The 21,347-nt window shown below is 37.9% G+C and overlaps 1 protein-coding gene across 20 annotated transcripts in view; it reads left to right on the top strand.

The window, feature by feature from the left end:
* The window catches only part of map7d3 (MAP7 domain containing 3), a 52,667-nt gene that overhangs the window by 16,083 nt on the left and 15,237 nt on the right, over positions 1-21,347 (top strand). For 2 of the 20 annotated variants that reach the window (XM_038289561.1, XM_038289562.1), the window contains exons 2-10: positions 7,555-7,656; positions 7,961-8,041; positions 8,305-8,468; positions 10,606-10,717; positions 11,565-11,648; positions 17,516-17,623; positions 18,335-18,436; positions 18,762-18,860; positions 20,684-20,809. In XM_038289561.1, coding sequence (XP_038145489.1) covers positions 7,555-7,656; positions 7,961-8,041; positions 8,305-8,468; positions 10,606-10,717; positions 11,565-11,648; positions 17,516-17,623; positions 18,335-18,436; positions 18,762-18,860; positions 20,684-20,809 — 978 coding nt within the window. The remainder of the gene's footprint in view (positions 1-7,554; positions 7,657-7,960; positions 8,042-8,304; positions 8,469-10,605; positions 10,718-11,564; positions 11,649-17,515; positions 17,624-18,334; positions 18,437-18,761; positions 18,861-20,683; positions 20,810-21,347) is intronic. The other 18 variants (XM_038289568.1, XM_038289566.1, XM_038289570.1 and 15 more) reach the window with 12 other exon arrangements.

Below are 21,347 nucleotides of genomic sequence, written 5' to 3'. Positions count from 1 at the left end.
TTTCACTAGTTTATGTGAGAGCTTTTTACTAGTGTTTGTGTGAGGTTTTCAGTATATTATATGGAAGAGTGTAATTTAATATGTGTATATGCAAGTTAATTCTGATTTATGTCCCTGGGGGCACCTCATAATCATCTGTATTGTGCTTCTTTTATGCAGGGTTTGGCTTTCCTCTCCTTGCTTAGTCACTGGAAGGGAGTTTATTTCCATGCAGGCAGGCGGATATACGTATCATGTTACTCTGTAGTGTGAGAAATCATGATCACTGCATGTGGTGTATGCAGGATGATTTGGTTACCACAGAAGAATAAAGATTGAAAGAAAAACGTATGTTGTAAAACATTTCTTTAATTCTCTTGTGGTTATCTTGGTATTTAACTGCATCTGCACATTAAGTTTCACTTCTTGTTTGGTATCCATTTTGAAGGCACAATACTCTTTTAGTTTAGACAATGGATGAATTATCTTGCAGAAGTATGGTTAAATGGAAAATAAGAAAACCTAGGGAATTTATTTTTTTCTAAGCATAATCATTACTGCCATAAATAGTTGTTTTCTGTCTTTGCAGGGATGCAAGTTTTATGTCTTTAAAACTAGACCTAACAATATAAAAGCACTTTCCAGATTGCTGTCCATGTGTGCAATTTGCCAGTCATCATAGAAGTTGTAGATTTGAATTTTATTTTTAATAAACAATAGATAGTAAAATTAAGCTTTGAATTTAGTTTGTCAACAGTATTTAGTTTTGTAAGTCTCCTTGACTTTTTATTTCCTCAATATGTTCAAACTTGCTGTATAATTTGCACCTTTACACTTATATTTGGCTATATACATACTATTTAAAAAGACTTCTGTTTTTTGGTCCCTTTGTAGTAGAGATAAACTGATATTTTTGGCCGACATTAGCATTATGTGCATTCAGCAGGTTTGGAAGTTTCTTCCGGATGCTGTTTTTTCCCAGGATTTTTTCAGTTTCTTTCGGAAGAAATTGTGAAGGTCAGATTTACTGGAAAGTTTTTTTGTGTTTTTGAGACTATTTTGCAGGCCCAAATTCAGTAATAATTTTGAGGTGGGGTTCAATATCTATAAACCTAGTGCATGAATAGCAGATGTGGAAAAGGTTTTAAAATTTTAATATTGTTTCCGAATGCTACGTAGCAAGAATAAACTGAACTACTGAACTGTATTTTGCTGCTATATTGCTGCTGTTGTGTATGTGTAAATACAGTGTTTTAACACAGTTGGTACTTTGCAAGTTTTGTGACCAATAGTTATTCAGTCATCCAGATTTTTTATTAAATACCCTTAATAAATTATATAAATTCTTAATTTGTGTCTATTATCATTAGGGGTGTAAATCACATCCATCATGGCGATTCGATTCAGTATCGATTTCCTGACCCAACGATTCGATTATTTTCGATACTCAGGAATACACCACGATTCGATTCGATTAATCGGTTAATTTTTTTTTTTTTTATTATTATTATTTTTTTTACACCTTACAGGCTAAACAAAGTTTCAAGTTTGAAATAAATCAATGAAAGCTGTAATATCATTATGCATTTTCTTTAGAAACAACAGCAAATAACAGAAGTAGAAAAGTTGCATCAAAAAATACTGCAAAAATACTGCACAATATCAGTGTAATGAGTTCAATGCAATACCTTGGCTCCAGAGAAACTGTCCAACATATTTTTTTAGAATGTAATAAATATACTCAGGAAAGAGAGATGTTGCGTAGAGAGTTAGACAGGAATAAAAATAAACTAGATATAAGGAAATTGTTTCAAAGGTCATCTGGGGATGTAGTTTTTGGTAGTATTTTTAATTTTCTAAGAAGAACGGGTATTTTAGGGAGAATATAATAGTTTGTCTGGTCCATACTCCATTCTGGAAGGTGGCGGTAATGCACCTATTAAGTTGTTTGCCAACCGCCATTAAAAAAAAAGAAGAAGAAGGCTCCAGTGTCGACGTCACCGCCCCCTTGAGAGACGCTCCGCTGCACCTCTCCCAGATTGTAGCTGATTGCAAACAGTGCACCAGACAGGAGGCCGGCTTGTTTTGTTTTTATGACCGAAATTGCGGAAAACAACTCGTGAAGTTTGACCCGCTAGATGAGCGAGGTGCGCGAGAACGCTGGGACCCTTTTTCCAGCTGAATCTCCGCTCTTTTTGCCCCATTGTCCCTCCGTCGTCGGACTAAACTCGCCCCCACTTCCTCATCGCCTCGGCCGTATCTAGACCCACAGTGTGTAGCACAGACCACGGTTCAATACTGAGCATAATTTAAAAATGTCTGTGTGTAGCTTGCTGCAACAAACTGCTGTAAGAGTATAACCAGGAAGCGCGGTAGGAGGGCAAAATAGGTTTAGCGGCACCGCAGCACGGGAGGGAGAATTACGCCCAGGAGCAAATGGATAAAAATAGACCGGAGGAAAAAAAAAACATGAATCGATTATCTTGCGGACGTGTCGATGCATCGGATCGTCGGCTTTTGGATCGATGCATCGATACAAAACGATTATTATTTACACCCCTAATTATCATACAGACTTCTCCTTATGTAGCCCGGTGGATATAGTGAGTTGACTTTTCAATTGAACTATCCTGGTTCTCCTAAATATGATCTATTACCAGGACTTTACCTGGACTTTTTTCCAGTTTCTTCCACTTATCTGAAAGAAACTCAACCCTGGCATTCAGCATTCATGCCTTGAGACCTTATAGAGTGTATGCATTGCTACTCCCATACATTTGCTATGTATTATTAATGCTTTGTTTAATTCGAGAATTGCATAACATTTATCATTTAGTCATTTTTACCATGGAGGAAGGAAATGCAATTTTGGCACAAAAATCCACCCAAAAATATTGGCAGCATATATCGGGGATCGGTTTAACTGATGTCAAGGTATTGACAACTGATCTACAAAAAAACTGTATCAGTCAATCTCTACTTTAAAGTCTTGTGTAACTGGTAATCAACTTTAAAGGAGATGGTATCTTGCAAAATTTTTAATACTGAGTAAAACATTTACAAAGTCGTCACATTCCAAACTAGAAATTTGAGGAAGAAACTCTTCAGTGCAAGTTCAGTCTGATATTACATTTACCCTTTGGTACCTACACTTGTGTCCTTGGTTAAAGTTTGTTTTCCGCAATAGTAACAAGGTTTTTTTTTTTTTTTTAGGACATCCCTTTTGATAAATGTTCAAAACATCAAATTATTAAAGGACGCACATTTTAAGTAGGTTTTAGATCTGGCACAGGTTAAATTTTTACTTTTTTTTTTGTTTTGTTTTTTTTTAAATATATCGCAGGTGTAGAAGATGCATTAGTGACACTTTTATTCATGTTTTTTAATTCATTGTCAGACTGCTGTTTATGGAGTTTTGTTCAACTAATAACTGCATTCAGTTAGGTTTAAAAGATATGACCAAAACGTATATCACAATATATTTCCTCATTTTAAAAATTACGATATAATTCCAATGTTAGTACAAACATATTCTCAGAAAGACAAGGCAAGAATGTAAACAAAAGGTGCCAATACAAACTTGTGACAATTGTGCCATGTTTAGAAAACTCCTTCTATGTAACATTTAAAAAATATATTTTCTTTAAAAAGTATAAAACTACATCAAACAAGGAATGTCACTCAGGGAAAAAGGCTGTGATTATAGACTACATATTGAAGTAATTGTAAGTTAAATTATATATCAGTATACAGTATATTGATATTGAATTGTTGCCTAACCCTACAGTACATCAGGGTTTCCGCGGATCATCAAAAATAATTAAAACTTATTAAATAATTATTTTTTAAATAAAGGCCTGAATTGGCATTAAAATTGATTAAATGTGATTATTTTGGCATTTAAAATGCTTTATTTAGAAAAAAAATGTTATAAAAACAATTTATTAAACGATATATATATTTGCAAATATGCAAATATATTGCAATATATTATATCTCGATATATTTGCATATTTGCGTGGAACTGCTTCCAGCTGATTATCAAGCCATATGTTCAGAAAAGAAGCTCAAGGCGGAGAAAAAGCTGTTGAATGGGTGAAATGCTAATTTCAACAAAAGTGGCTGGAAATCGAGGAATTGCAGCCTGCCGACAGTAAAGATGAAGGAATTTGCTGTGTATATATGAGAGTCATGGGTAGTTGTTGCATTAAAATTATTTCTAAGAGCATTAAAATAGCGTTAAAAAGTGTTAAATTAGAGTTGCTCAGTCCGGTGTAAACCCTGTACATACATCCACGTATTTCAGTACACAAAGAACAAAGAAGATTTTGATATGGTTGATTTGCTTCTTCTATTTGTTTTATTTACAAGTGATTGCCAGGGTCTCATCTCAATTTATAGCCACATAAAATTTGCAGACAGCTCTGTTATTGTTTTACTCTTTAGCAGTAAGTCTAAAAATGGCCTATTTCTAAGTGCGGTCTTGAAATGATGCAAAGCTTTGTTTCTAAAAATTGGTATAGAGACAAAAGAAATGTGCCAAGAATCTGGAGAAGGACTACATCGATCTCTTTAGAAACTATCTCTAATCAAACTGTTGAACTGGTGCAACAGAATAATTACCTTGACATTGTTATTGATAAAAATAATTACATCTGAGCCACAGGTTGAGTCATTGGCCAGAAGGTCACACAAGCATGGGCACTTTTCTCAAAAGTTTTTTCATATCAGTTTTGTTTAATGTGTTTGTTTTATTAAATTTTCTTTGCTGGCAAGAGTCACTTTCACTTAAAAACAAGAAATCTGCAGGGTATTTTCAACCTCTGCAGTAATAGAAAAGACTGTATATCTCTAAATGAACTCTGTCACTTTACAACACCAGATCTATAACAGAGGTTAAAACCATCCCGCTGTGGCCATCCTTTAAGGGGAGATAACTCCCTTCTACCTACAGGAAGGAGGTACAGGATGCCACACAGTAGAAAGAGCACACCAATAATAAAAAATAAAAAAAACACATATTTTTTAGCTGCTTTCAGTTGAATGAATTAGATTTTTTATTTTAACGTTGCCCTTATGCTTGTGTTTATGTGACTGCTGTCTGGCCAACAAATTACTCCTCTGGGATGATAAAGGTTACCTTTGACCTTTTATATTGGTTTTGGAGTGAGTGAAACCTTTCTGGATCGGTTTTAAAGTGTCAGTCAATACTGTGAGTACCATAGAAGTGCTAGTCATTTTGCTCTTCGTCAGCAGTTCCATAGTGCTGAATAGACGTCAACGAGAGGAAAAGGAGCTCTTGATTGATTCCAGGCCTCATGAAAAAATAATCGCATTCTCTCCATTTCCTTGCCTTGTGGCCTTTGGGTTTTAGTGAAGCAATAGAAATGTGTCCCATATTTACTGGATCTGTTTGGTTGAAATATTCTGGAGTTCTTTTGATCTAGGATTCACATAATGTCAGTGGCATAGAATTAACTAAAATCACTTGGTATGTTGCAGTAGGGCCGGAAATTCAAAAATACTGTAATTTTATTTTATTTGTTTTTCAAAAGAGATTAGTTTTAATTTCTATTAATGTAGTCGTTTTATAATCATAATTTGGGTTATGTTTCAGCCATTTTCCATGTTTATCTACTGCTGTTTGTTCATTTATGAGCGTGTTTGGCATCTAAGACGAAGCTCTGACTTGATGGGCCTTTTTGTAATTGCTGCAGTAAAGAAAGCATCTTGATGAATATCCTATATAGCCACTGAGTTATATCGAGATATTATATTTCGCCCATATAGCTCAGTGCTTGGCTATGTCCAAGCATTCACTTCTTTTCATATGAGCTAAGAGACCAAGCCAAGCTTCTGGGAAAACACAATTCCCCTTTCACCAAATGTTATCCCTTCCTCTATAGTCAGAGAATTTGCTGTTCTTCTGGCAACTGTTAAACCCAAACTAATCCATCAGATGGCCAGATGAAGAAGAACCAATTGTTGCTGCAGGAAAATCCCCGCCACTGCTCTAGAGTCCAGAGGATGCTGCATCCAAACTTTGCATAGTGATGCTTGTTTTGGAATGCATGTTTTCACTTAATTAATCTAAATTGTATGGATTTTATCCATCAACTGATTGATAAGGGGCCATTAAAAAAACAAAACAATTTTCTCTTAATCATTAGTGCATACATATCTATTAGAATATGCTGAATCAAAAAAAAAGTGCATTGTACATCATTATATTTCAACAATTTATTAAATACTCTGAATAAAAAAACTAAACTTTTCTTGTACATTATTAGATTAGACATATTAAGAAGATATACTAAAACAGGAGCCTGGGTTACTGAATATAAAAAGATAAATAGAATATGTGAAAAGCTATCATTAAAAGAAGATATGTCGCACTGGTTTTTCAGTGGTGTGGGCTGTAATTGTGATGTAGCTCTCACTTTATGCTGCTAGCAGTGCCTTTAAACGACTGAGTGCTGATGTTTATAAGAAGGACCACATAAATTGCATTCTGCATTCTTCTCGCATTAAACACTGTAAATAATTTGCGACTGAACTCTTGATGGATTCATCTTTTTCTGCCTTTTATGCCTCCACTCCAGCATTGCTTCAAATACCAGCAAGCCTCTTCTTAACATACAGAGACATATACCTAAAATAGCTTGAAAATCTAATCTGATTTTTTTTTTTCATATCAAATTTGATTATTCATTTTTTTTCTTCTTCAAAATGTTCTTTCATTTCAATCATCTCCTCTAGGAGTTGATCTTAATTTAAAGGGCCACAGAATTCATGATTGTTTCACACTTGGTAATGTAAACATACCAAATGTTTGCACCTAGTAGAACTAAACATTGAGCTTGTTTATCAGTTATTAGCAGACCTCAAAAAAAATAAACTAATGTCAGTTTTTGCTATGGAAGCCAAAGGAATGCATTGGGGCAAAAAAACTTTTTTCTTTTCTTAAAAAGTAATCTTAACAGAAAATATGAATAATTAAAATTGATTAATCACTCTTCCCAAAGTAGAAAAAATACTTATAAATTGTGGATAAATAACCCATTAATGAATCGTAAGTCAGTTATTGTTTACATGTCTATCTCGCATACAGCTGCTCGGCCGTGAACTCCCTCCTGCTCTGTTCTTGAGCAAATCTGAAGGCCGCATGATGTTTTGAGGTCTGTAGTGATTGACTTAGAAGAAAGTGGGCAACATGCTCATTAACATCCGCCGCCTTTGCACTTTATTTATGTGGCTTAGTCGCTTCCCCTTGATTATTTTACCACCGAGCTTTTACAGTGGGATATTTACAAGTGTTGCAGAGGTGGCATCCTATTATAGTACCACATTGAATTCCCTTAGCTCTAGAGAGTAACGTCTTCTTTCACAAATGCTAATAGAAATGGTGTCCATGCCTAGGTTTTTTATGTGACACGCCTGCAGTCATGGAATTGATCGATTTGCCCAATTTTCATGATTTGGATGGGTGAATGAATACCATGGAACTAAAGTCGATTATTATGGTTTATATGTAGTTGATTTTTATAGAACATGCATGTGTTTGTCTCCTTACAGCTGCGGCTGCACAGGCACAAGCTGAGGAGCGACGTAGCTTAGCAGGGAACAGTCCGGGACCTGCAACCAACTCACCATCTAAACCTCAGGGCTGTAAGCCAGGTATACGTCACCATACACATTGACACAGATGCTCAAGGCTCTTACAGCTTTACCTTTCATATTGTTAACCATTGAAACACGATCCACCTCCGCCATCCTCCTGGTGTGGCTTAAAGGAGGTCAGTCATCATCTTATTACTGTAACAGTTGCCAAAGCTCATTAATGACAGTCACATGGACACATCTGCTAGCATGATACAAAGCCTTCCATACACTCTGCTTCTGCATAATCCACCTGCAAGTTGTACGAGTTTCTGCGCATGCTTTTAGATTTTAAACCCGATTCATACCTGCATGTTTTTAGTAATTGACGGTGCAGCACTTAGAGTAGACGACCGGCTGCGAGTGGCAAAAGAGAGGCGGGAAGAGGCTGAAAGACAGCAAGGTAAGCAACGGCATTGGTTTGTAGGAAGTTACATTTAAAATACTTTTTTTTTTTTTTTTTAACACCTAGGTAAAACTTTTCTTTTGTTCATTATGTTATACACTCTAGATGGTGTTTTGCTGTTAGTTCGAGCTTTAAGACAAAAACAAGCCCAATATGCCTTCTGGTGTTTCTGTATAGAGATTATACCACACACATACATAGAGGACAATAGATAGTCTCTCATATTCAGGGACACACTTTGACAATCCTTATGTTGTCAGCATTACGGGAGTCCCAGATCATGGAGCGTGAGCGCAAAGCTAAGCTGCAAGTAGAACGGCAGATGGAGGAACGGCAGAAAAAGGTTGAGGAGCAGCGAAGAAAGGAGGAGCAGAAACGATTGGCAGTGGAGGAGAAGAGGAAGCAGAAGCTGGAAGAGGAAAAGGTAAAATGTCAAGGATTGTTTTATTATATAGATTTTCTTATAAAGTCATTTTAAAACTATAAGATCTTGGAGTATTTTCTCTACATATAGTGGATTGATAGTGCCAGTGAAGGACATCTTAATATTTGAATCCTACTACTTCTATCTAGAAGCCAGTCAGAAGATGATGACTAGACTTTTCACAATAAACAATAAATCAGTTCATCACAAATTTGAATGACCTCAGTAATTTATGTTTACACACTCGTTTATCTTGTGTCTCCCTCTCTTCCTACTGTAGAGTCTGGATGGCTAAAGGTTTCACCCTGCTTTATTAGTCTCCATTCACCCTTATCATTTCCTTAGCATAGCGAGTGTAGCATGAGAGCCTTGTGACTGAGGCTCAGCAAGCCAGAGAAAAAAAACATTTGCCTCTTTTGAAAAACAGAATTGGAATTGAAAGCTGCTATGTGAGAGCTTTTTGTATTCAAACAGAATTAGAATATTAACAACTTCTGGGACAATTATAATCCAGAAAAAAGTTTTATTGCTGCAGGCCTAACAATGACAAGCACAACGCCGGTGCCATGAGTATAACAGCATAATTTTAACCAGGGCTGGAGATGAATTGCGTTAGCAATTAGCAGAAGCACTGGTCACGTACCATTTATCAAGACTAAGAGACAATTTGTTGAGGTGGCGGTCGTATGTTTACATTGGCTTTGCTGCCAAAAGAAAGGAAAGAAAAACTTCCAGCAAGCATGCAGATCCTATGCATGCAAGTAGAAGTAAGCACTTTCCTAGCAGAGGGTACAGTACAGTCATGGAAAAGCTGAAACCCTGGAGTAACATATTTACATATTTATATTTAGTGCAAAGGAAAATTGAAATAAAATGTACAATTGGTTGAAAATGATTGTAATTTTGATTTTTTGTTTAAATCCTTTAGCTCTTATTTTATCTTTATTAGACTCATCTAAAAATGCAATCAGTAAAGATTGTCATTGTAAAAGTTACCCAAAATTAAGCTTTGTCTTGCAGTTCAAAACATATATATAACATTATGCAATAATATCTATATTAATTAACTGTGTTATCATCACTTGAATGCAGCATAGGTCAATGTTAAGGTTGTTTTCACAACCTAAAAATTCATTCAACATAACCTTTAGGTATCTTTCTTTTTCCTTTTCTCCCTCTACTCCAATGCAATGATCCATGCTTTGATGCGCATAGCCGAGAGGAAGGTCCCTTTTGGCGAGGCAAAGTGATTTGAAAATAAAATGTGAACTTTATGTAACAATTTCAAGTAGTCAGTAATAGATTACCTGCACTTAAACTAAATAGATCAATCCGATGTTACCAAATTTGACTTAAAGACGGTAAGCAGAGCAACACACAGTGGATTCGGCTGTGTATGAATTAAATGTAGGGAGGGTTCTATTTTAATGCAATACTTTCAAAGAGTAAGGAAAAAAAACATTACGCTAAAATGTATATTTACCTTCTGCCTTAATGTAGGACGAAAACAGTGAAAGCTTCACAAATGTGTGACTCTCTTAACAGAGGTGAGCCTCTCTTCTCCCTGACTGCAGGGATGGTTTCCTGCTGAGGCTGACTGCCTCTCAGGGCTTAGGATGATTGAGGGGCTCACAGCAGTCCCAGCTGCTCGCTGAGGATGATCAACTCAGTGATCTGTGTTTTCACATTGTAACCACAATCTCCAAAAAGATGGTAGATTTGTCGCTTTCTAGAGAAGTCTGAAAAGTTGCTAAATATAGCATCCAAATTGCTAAGTTGGTACCATGTCGGATTGTAATCTATATTTTTCCTCTTAGTATCACTATGGACAGAAGCCAGCCTTGTAGACAGGAAGTAGCTAGAGTTTTTATTTTGTTTTTTTCTTTTCAAAAAAAAAAAAAACTTCTTAGGTTTCATTATATCTCAATTAATTTACAAACCTGATTCTGGTTAGGGTACATCTGCAAATGTAGGCTATGTATATATAGCTCCTATTCATTATGTCGTATTAACATATATTTGAAATAAATAAATAAATCAACTTCAGTTTGAAGGTGTGGCAACTTTTCTTAAGCTTCGGCGGTGCGCCACAATCAATTACATGAAGTGGAAACCCTGATGTCTTGTCATTCTTCAGGAGCACTACGAGGCAGTCATGAGGCGAACCCTAGAACGCAGCCAGCGTGTTGAGCAGAGACAGAAGAGGTGGTCTTGGGGAGGACTGTCGGCAGACCAAGATGGAAGAGCAGGTAAAGGATCGAGTTTTCAGTTGTTGTTTTTTTAAGGCATGATAAACTCTTAAGAACAACACATGAGGTCATCAAGTAGGTTGACATTTCAACAGAAGTTAGTAGTTAGCACATCCTTTAGGAATGTTGCACAGTCAAAATGGAAGTGTTTTTTTTTCACTATGTGATTTGGTGCCTTGAAAAGTCTATTCTCTGTTGAACATATTCCAAATTCTGGTTTTATAACTAACCAACTTCAGTGTATTTCGGTGGGATTTATTGAAAGAAGCATAAGCATAAAAGGAAAGTGAAAGGAAGATATATGAATCTCTTCAAAGTTTGATAAGATCTATATACCACTCCCTCTACTCTGATACCTCTAAATTCAATCCGGTGCAGCCACATTGCCCTCATACCATAGTTATTTCTAAATGGTGAACCTGTGTCTAATTTAACCTCAGTATGAAAGAAGCTGTTGTATGAGCGCCATAGACGTTTTTCAGAGAAAGCTAGTGAGTGGACAGTTCATAGGTCAGTTATGTGATGCTTTTTGATGATCTATCACAAACATTTCCCAAGATATGCGTTGATTGTTTTGGTTATAATGAGAAAATATTAAACTGGTATGGCTAGTTTGGATGTTGAAGCTCTATTTCTTTAGTACATTTAATAAACTTAAAGCACCTTTTTTGTTAACCAGTATTAGTATGAATTAACCATATTAACAAAGACATTTACAAAGTCCATCAATATCCTCTTCTATCACTTTGTATAGGTGTCATGTACAATATGCCATTCTGTTTATCATTTGAAGGATGTGTCCCTTCCTCATGATTTGCTCCTGTCTGAGAGTTTTGTTTTCCCACAGGAGATTCTGACACCACCATCTCTTCTCCAGTAGCTATAGTTGTCTCCTCTCCCTCGCCAGAAAAGCCACCAAGGAGTGGACAAGGTTTTGTTTGTCAATTTGTTTACCTTTGCACAGCATGGACTTTTAGTGGCATCGCAAATGGCTTGGTTGCCGTCTGTTCTTTCAGCAAGCACATGTCCCATCTATTCCTTCCATGCATTCTAACTGGCACCTTTTCACTAACATTTTTTTTTTCCTCTGGTATATTTTCCTGATGGCTTCATAAGTCTTATTAGCTTCACATGTGGCTCTCTCACCCTCACTGTTGAGTATATTTGTGAAGAATAATGGAGTTATTTCTGTTTCTGTAACTTTTATTCAGAAAATGGCATCTCTATCTAGGCTGTCGGCCTGACGTTGGCGTGGTTTAGCTGCTAGAGTAATGCTGCAGTAGAAAAAAAGCTGCATTTAAAAGAGAAATTACTATTTTCCTCATTCATTGCATAAAGAAACATGAATGGTAAGGACCTAATATCATATGAAGTATCAAAATGGGAAATTAGCATATCCACCCTCTTCAGATTCAATGCTAAACATTATGAATTAGTCAACCTGCACTGCTAACGCTTTAAGGCCTTAATCAAAATCATATTATAGTGAGTCCCTGGTGAATAAAAGAAACAGCAGGTAGTTATGTATTACAGAAGTAGAACTGTACTCTTTAAATAGTTTTGGAAGGAATTGCTTGGACTCCAAAAGGCACCGCTGATTCAGAGTGTCTACCATAGTTATATCTTAAAACACTGTGGGAAAATGTCTATACTTTTTTCGGTAATTTCAGTAAAAAAAAAATTCTTATATAGCATGATTACAAATGGTTTCATGTCTTACTTTTCTGATATTGGTAATGATTATGGCTTACAGATAATAAAAAGCCTATATTTTTTTACTGAAAATCTGAATAATGTGAATTCGTAAATATTGATAAATCGGCTTAATAACTCAAAGCAGCTGCAAAGTTTTAGCTTGTTAATGACTTCTCAGCCTTGATCAATTGGACACACATCATGGGGAGAACTGCTGAGGTGATGCATGTCCAGAGGACAGTAGTTGACATCCTCTAGAAGGAGAATGAGCTAGAAAAAGGGTTTGATAAAGAAGCTGGTTGTTTAGGGTGCTGTATATTCATAGAAAGTAGAGTTGAAGAAAACGGTTTGATAGGTAAAGCAGCAGCAAGCTTCTGCAGCATTTGAAGATATGGCTGGGACTTATACCGTATTTTCACGACCATAAGGCGCACCGTACTAAAAGGCGCACTCTCAGTTATGTGTCCCATTTCTGTATTTAACACACACATAAGGCGCACCGGACTATAGGGCGCGTTTTTTATATACCGGTACATGTCCTCTTCTACCTTTAAATACCTCAACTGCGTATTTAAAAATACAGCGGGGGCAAAACTGAGTATGACTGTGCTTTATTCATGTATTTATTACAAAGTATTAATCAAACCTGGGTGCTGGCCGTGAGACAGACACATCGCAGATGACACAGCGCTGTGATCACTCCTAAATTAACTTAAAATCCTGAAACCTGCCGACGGAATTTGTTCGCTTTTATTACCGGTATCCTGGTGCCTGCAGCTAAAATTATTTAGATGAAAAACACCTGCCAGCAGCCGCCGGTGAACCTGGAGGCTGCCCAGCCTAGAGGCTGCTGATGAAAGGATTTCTACTGTCGGTGCACCGCTGGTATGTGGGGGTCTGAGCGCCTCCGACAGAAATAGATAATCTGGATGAACTGACTGCAATTATGAAGTTTTCAGGTGGACTTTCTCACTTAAAAACATATTAAAACTAGGGCTGCAACTAACGATTATTTTAAAAATCGATGAATCGGCCGATTATTTTTTCGATTAATCGATGAATCGGACAAAAACATTTTTTATATTAACCTCTTTATTCCAAAATAAACATTTTAGACAGAACAAACAAGCACACAAGTACAGGTTGCTCATTAACTGTACTGGTGCAATATGACAAATAAATGTTTGTGTAAAAACTACGCAAATTTACATGAGAAATGTAGCTGTACATCCACAAAATATAGGGTACTTTGTTTCATAAAGCGCAAAAAGAGACAGGCATTTTTGTTTTTTAAAGCCCCTAAGGGGTTCAAACAATAGGTCCCCCCATTTCAACAAATGAGTTTTTTTAGACTAGAAGAGTTCTGCCTTTTAAGACAGGAAAGTATAGCAGTTAAAGTTGCTGCTTGAGAAAATACTGAACCATAGAGATAAAAATAGCCCTGTGATTCAAATTATAAATTGTATTTGGAATAAAAATGAGAGAATTAGGGGTGCTAAAAAACACATCCTCCAAAGACAGATATTTACATGGGAATGTGGCAGATAATTAATTGACATATTACTGATCTTGCTGGATTTTATTCTGCTTTACTTCCATAAATTGCAGGATCTTCTTTTCTTTATCTTTGCCAGAAGATTTAAACTTTAAAAGCCTTGCCCTCATAATTTGCAAGTTAATTTATTTATAAAGAAAATATAAACGCTGCTTAAACAAATTTAAATGAAATTAAAAGTAAAATAAGTAGCCAACCTTATCACTGTCTGTAACCTACTAACAAGGTAAGGAAAGCATCAGATGAGCTACCTGAGAAACTAACGTTACGTTTCCCCACTTTAAAACCAAACAAACATGGTTACTCATCCTGCTGATCAGCTCTCTTCACTGCCATCAAAGGCTCCAACGTGTTTTCTTTTCAGGTGCTGCGTCATAACAGTGGTGCTTCTGTGCCATGTTCATTTGTTTTTACAAAAGTTGCATGTTACGACTTTTTTCACTTTACAAAGCACAGGCTATTTTAATTATTGTGATCAATTTGCGCCGTCAACCCCGGCGCATGCGCGCTTCATTTGCAGTCTGGACGCTGAGGGTAAACTCCTCACTAAAATCCTGCGGCTCTGACTCTGACTGCCGCGCTGAGAGGGATTCCTGTGGGAGAGGGAGAAAGGCGTTGGGATGGGGGAGGCGCCCCACGGCAGGCAAAAGCCGCCAGTGACACCGTAAAAAGTTGCCAGTTTTGTCGCTAGTTGCTTTTTTGAAAAATAGTCGCTGGGGGGGTCTGAAGAGTCGCTGAGTTGGCAACACTGCAACTGCGGCGCTGACTCGCTCCGCCATATTTTTTTCTTCCCCCGGATGACGGCGGCGGCGGATGACGCATTAATCGCGCGACACAACTAATCGATGATTAAATTCGTTGCCAACGCTTTTAAAAGTCGATTTTTATCGATTTTATCGATTCGTTGTTGCAGCCCTAATTAAAACTACTTTATTCCCACAGCAAATATAGCTGCAAGATTTAGATTATTTAGATGAAAAAAACACCTGCCAGCCACCGCGGTGAAGAGGAGGAGACCCGGCCCAGAGGCTGCTGTTGAATTAAGTTTTCAGGTAGAAAAATAGAGCGGGAGCAAAACTGAGTATGATTGTGCTTTATTCATGTATTTATTACAAAGTATTAATCAAACCCATCAAAGTCATCATCCTCTGTTTCTGAATTAAACAGCTGCGCTAAATCAGACATGCCAGTTTCCCCTTCTGCGCTGTCAGAGTCACTTTCCGTGCAGCGCAGCTCCTCAGAAATAATGCCGGCTTTTGCGAAAGCTTGAACAACAGAGCCAGCAGACACGTTAGTCCAAGCATCTACAATCCATCCGCTAACGGTGGCATAACTTGCCCGGCGCTGCCTTCCACTTATCCTGAAACTGTGGTCTCAGTCTGTCATCCATCGCTCCCACGCCGCTCGCAGCCTTACTTTGAACGGCCGCTTCACACCGATGTCGAGCGATGGAAGTTCCTTTGTCAGACCCCCGAGATAACGGCGAGCACAGCGTTTATTTTTTATCACCATGTTTTTCACATCAGCTGTGAGATGGGCAAGCATGGAGTCACATATTAAAAGCGATGGTGATGCGTGGAAAAAAACCACCTGGTCTCCTCACATAGCCTACACCTCCCTCAGCCACGCTTTCATCATCTCCTCGTCCATCCAGCCCTTTCATTTGCTTTAAAATCATATGTCATCAGAGCGCTGTGTCTGTCTCGCTGTCAGCTCCCAGATCAGCTTCTCTGATTCGTTGAAGCGGCGCTTCCAGCAGCAAAACTTCAATTTTTTCCATCTCGAGCAGCGTATAGACGCAGAAAAAGGTCCCGCAGCGCGTTTTGAGCGAGTCGGGAGCGCACGCCAACGCGCTGCGGGACCTTTTGCTGCGTCTATACGCTCGTCAACCGTTGACTTTGCATGTAAACTCGCTGCTTCTGCTGCACCTGCTGCGTCCGGTTCACAGCGAGCACAGCATTAATTTGTTTCACCATGTTTTTCACATCAGCTGTGAGATGGGCACGCATGGAGTCAGATTAACAGCGATGGTGTGGTGATGAGTGGGAAAAAAACACCTGGTCTCCTTACATTCAGCCACTCTTTCATCATCTCCTCAATGAGGTGGTCTCAAAAGTCGCAGTTGCAACACACATAGGGCGCACCGCACCATAGGGCGCACCGCACATTTTGAGGGGAAAAAAAGACGTTTATGTGCCCCTTATAGTCGTGAAAATACGGTAATGGATTTGACTCATCAGGAATCGCTATGCATGAACAAATCCCATTCAAGGGCTCCGAGGACAAAACCTATAGGAATGATACTCAATCGTGTTATATTAGTTGTATTTTGGTAGCTTAGGGGCAATAAATCTGCACATAAAGCTCATAATGCGTTTAGAGACTACTTTAAAGACTAATACTGGTAATGCAGTAAAGAAGCGTATTTAGTGTGGTTAACTCAAATTTATTTAGATGTTTATTTATGTGCTCAAAGGTAGATAGCAGGGCAACATTCACCAACATTACTGCTGTTTTTTTTATGCTTTGCACCTCTAAACAGAAAGGGTGTTTTAATCCAGGTCATGTTTTTTTATCCCCTTCATTGTTTCGTAATTTTTTCTATTGTACCCACACAAATAAGTGGTCTGCTGAAAGGTTTTTCATGTTCAATTTGAGTCAATTTACATCCACCACAGGGAGAGTTTGTTTGTGCCTTCAAAACTAATAATGCATTTCTTCCTAATCTGTTAGACTGAAATGTGGTTGTGTGACTCATCTTACTTTGGTTTGAACAGAGCTTTTAATTCTTTATTTCTAAAAAATGTACTAAACTATGTGAGAAGTAGAGGTAGAATTGACGTTAATGGTGTGCTATTTAAAAGTGTGATATTCATTGCATATTCCATGATATATCAAATATTTAACTACCCCAAAAATAAACATATACACAACATTTTAGATGCTTTTTTACAAAGTGATATATAATTACAAATTCAAAGTATAATGGAAAGAAACGGGTCAGCAGCAGGATATTCAGAGCCTTTTCAGACACACGGATCTTGCTGTTTATTTGCCATTTGTTCCCCATTCTTTTTTCCACTGTAATGGATACAAATGGGAGCATTGATTCTTGTGATTGCTTAAGCTAATATTACCCAGCCCTACGGATATGCATTTCCCGGTGACACAGGCTTCTCATCATTGAAACCTTTTCATGTGAAATTTAACAAAGAACATCTATTGTGTCTCTACAATATAGCTATGTTGATGCTTTCTCCTTATGGTTGGTTAAACCCAACATCTGTTGTCTGCAAGCCACAAACTTGTCTCTTCCAGTTTTGTATTGTATCGCATTGGCTAAATATTTGCTGTTTTTCTAATAATGAACTCATAAGATAAAATGATATGGAAACAATAATTTAGCAGGTTATACCCCTCTAATGTTAGAGGAATAGTAAATAGTAAAACCTTGTAGTCCCTTTTTCTGCACCTAAAATCCCTTCCCTATTGCCTGGCTCCCTGTGTAAATCCCTCCTCCCATGTCTGTTCTTCCTCCCTGCTCTTAGCCGACAAACGCTCCACATCCACCACTAACCTGAAACAACCTCCCGAGGCTGGCATCAGTAAACGCTTATCCTCCTCCTCTGCCGCCCTCGGTAAATCACCTGACAAAAGTAAGTCCTTCCCTCCCTCCTCTTCTCTCCTCCTCCTCTATTGAAAAGCCAAATTTATTTATAATTTACAGTTTTTTCTTTCTCTCAGTTGAGAGTCTGCATGTAGGGCTATATTTTATTTTTGATATCAATAATCTTTGTAACTAACAAGATTTTGCTAAGCCTCTCCCTTTGTCAGTACTAATTGTATTAAAAGCTCTGACCTCAGTCTGTTTTCTAATCAAATGCTTTAAACAGTCCTTTCCTGATGTGCATGAAAAAATGGATAAAAGTGACACAGGTTTCCTCATTGACACTGCTGCCTGTGTTTACTTGTCTTTTTTTTGGCACAGTATTTTTTAGTATAAGTAAATTGACTGATATATTTAATTACCAGCTGGTAGTGTGTTCTCTCTGTGTCATTTTACTGCTATGTTTTGAACTATTTTGACTGTTTTAGCTCTAGAAAAGAGAAATCCAGCAGCCCCTTAAGCTTTCTATTTTTGTGGCCTACCCTCTATGTGAAGGTGGTCTGTGGCCATTTGCTGGACATCTGTTAATTCTGAAGTATTTCCCTTAATTATAGGAGCTGTAACAAATCTGTTTTCAGCTCTTTTTTTCCTGTAGTCTTTAGTACCTTCAACACTTTTTTTTCCTCTTTCACATTTGATTTTTTTTCACTTCATTGCATTCTCTCTCAATTGTTGTGGGTGTTTGATTATTGTCTCCCAGGTGTTAGGCTAAGGAGTTCGTCTTGTAACCGGTTGCCAAGCAAAGGCAATGATGCTCAGGCCACTAAGGAAGATGGCAAAAAGCTTCAGGTGGAACAGACAGGTGCAAATGATCCCCTCTTCTCTCATTTTGCTTTGAGAAAAAACTGTGTGCTATATGTCTCTTTCTTGTATGAAAACATATCATAAGGTATAATTATTCTTAACTGGTTTTAGAAGAAAAAGCTTGCATAGACGGTGAAGAGGCTTGTCTCTGTGTTAAGCCATTATCTCCTAAACTAGGCCATCAGCTGCTGCAAGCTCTGACCCTGGTGACTTGCATAAGGGCCAAATGAAATGCACATGACTCGCAAACTCCTTCCTGGGCTTTAACTTGTTGATTCCCTCCCAGTGTCTGGTTTTCTGTAACTCCACTTTCATGTCCGTAGGCCTTTCTGTGAAGAAGAGAAGTTCCTCCCTCACACGAGTAAGTGTGGGCAGAGCACAGACCCCTGCCAAGCCTGATAGGGGAACAACGGATGATCAAGGTGGCTAGCATATAAAATCAGCATGCTTTGCTCGGGTCTCCTTTTTAACAACAAGCTATGAGCTCTGATGGCTTCCTTCCTCTGAACTCAGAACCTTTTACAGAAATATATTATAAGTCTATTGTTGTGGAGCTCATGGTTGGTTTTCCTTTAAGCGTCTGGTCTGTGTTCTGTGCTATAACTTGTTCTTAAAGCAGAGACTATTTTTCATGATACTGTTTTTCATCCTGATAAAATGCTTAACCTTTCTGCCTTTCTAACCCACCAGATCTAACCCTGTTCAGTTTTTTCTCTGCTAATATTTTTCTTTTCCATAACTAAGCATCACTACAGAAAAGGTTTTGTTTTGTGGTGTGTGCTCTAACAGTGTTTTGCCTTGTTGTATCAAAGTGTTGGTTGTCTTCTCTCTTTAAGATGACATCATTGTTTCAATGCTGTGTCTGTCAGTGCCATCCCTCCACAGAAACAGGAGAGCTAAGGAGTAACAACAGTGGCTTTTGGCAGTCTTCATGTTGCTGTTTACCACAAGTGCCTTTTTGTTTTTGCTTCAGCCATATTTGTGCCAGTTAAGCTCCCATGATGTTGTTTTGTACTGTTCTAATTTTTTTTTTTTTTTTTTTTGTCTGTTTAACACAACTGTTATGCAAACTGAACGTTACGTCTGTAACCCAGAAATTCTTTTAAACACTGATTTTTATCTTTTCATACCTATCTGAGTCATAGAGTAAAAACTGAGTTTTGAGGTTGAATTAAACACAATTCTTCATGGAGATCCTCTTCGATAAAGCTTTTAAAAAAGGGAAATTGCTGGGGAAATATTGGTCAAATAATAAATAATTCTGTCACTTGATAGAAGTTAATCCATTTAATTTGTTGGGAAAAAAATTACAATTTGCGTTGCATTTTATCCTTTAATATTATTAGATCTAGTGAAAACTACCTTCAGAGATCAATTAATTGGTGAATTGAGTCCCTGTCTACATGATTTAATCTTGGTCATTTGGCCTCAGTAGTTTGATAAAGAATGTTAGAGGAAACAGCAGAAAGGTCTTGTTTAAGTTTTGGAGAAGTTTGAAGCAGAGTAAGAAATCCTAAGCTGGCTATCCCACAGAGCAGTGTTCATCTGAACATGGGAAGAGTTTACCTCAAAACCGGGAGATTGTCCTGAAACGACTGGTAGGAGAGTAGAGCAATCAAACAATAATGAATCTGAAGGAGATATAAAGGCGGGAGAATCTATCACTAATGGTCTGAACTAATGGGAAACTTGCATTGTGTTCATCAGTTTCATAAAGACAACAGTTCTTTGTTTCTGCTGTGATAAAATAATCCATCAAAGTGACTTAATACTATCTTTTTATTTGGATGTCTTATATATTCCACATCTTCGTGTCTTAAGATGTGCAGCAGAAGCAAAATATCCCTGCATGGTCACATTCACTCAATCTGTCACTTAGTTATAACCATTTTCCCTCTTCAAACTCAGTTAACGTATTTTTCTTTTTCATCAGCCTTCTTTCTTCCTCCTCAAGGGACCATTAATTTGACCTCGTCTGATTTACTCTCTGTTTTCAGATGATTTATCTCTGTGCTCATCCATGGCTTCCTTTTATTTACTCCACCATGTCACTGAATGTTGCGAAAGCCAAAAGGTTTCCGGATGATAAACAGCCCATGCATGACTACAGAGACTTAACTTTGAGCTCAATGTGATTCTGTCCTGTAAAATCACCTGGTGACTTCTCTTTTTGCCTTCATCCCCCCCAACTCTCATCCACCTATTCCTTCCTCTGCTGTTTTTGGGTGATTTTTCGGCCGTGTAGCCCGCAAGCCACCGGCCAGTACTGTGGATGAAGGGGTCCTTAGTCGCCTACTCACTCCCACCCAGGCCTCACTAGCTAGGAGCAAGAGCGCCGCCGCCCTGTCCGCTGAAGGATCAGATGCTTCAGGTAACTCTGACTCAGGAGACCCTGACTCAGAAGAAAGATGGCTATACCAACACCCATCTTCTGCCTATTAGAGAAGCTTAGCACATGCCGTCTCCTTTAGTAATGTTTCCCTAGGTGCATCCTAATGCCTTACTTCCCTTTTATTGATGTAGAATTACTGAACAATGTCTACAAAGCATCTGTCTTAGCAATCGACTGTTTGCTGCCTTTGCACACAAATTACTTGCAGTACATTACACTCATGTGAGAGAAGGTGTTCAGGTATCAATATTGACATGAACACTGTTCCAGCTCCCATGTTGTTCCAGTTCTGACACAATTGGCTGTTTGTTGAGCTGAGTTGTGCTGCAGCCTTGGTCACAGGCGTTTGAGAAGCGGCATGGTCCATGCTGGGAGATTTACTCTAAGCTGATTACCTATTGGTTCTAGTTACTTCCGAAAAGGTCTGCTATGTGTTTCCACACATGTTGTAGTAGTGTGACTGCCTTTCTGCTGATTTAATTTACATTTAATTATATTATGAAGTTATTTGGGTTCT

This window comes from Cyprinodon tularosa, unplaced genomic scaffold (genome assembly GCF_016077235.1).
Source record: "Cyprinodon tularosa strain WSP-4 unplaced genomic scaffold, ASM1607723v1 ctg27, whole genome shotgun sequence".
Classification (NCBI taxonomy): domain Eukaryota; kingdom Metazoa; phylum Chordata; class Actinopteri; order Cyprinodontiformes; family Cyprinodontidae; genus Cyprinodon; species Cyprinodon tularosa.
Note: the sequence above shows the minus strand (reverse complement) of the source record. Positions and strands in the feature narration are given on the sequence as shown.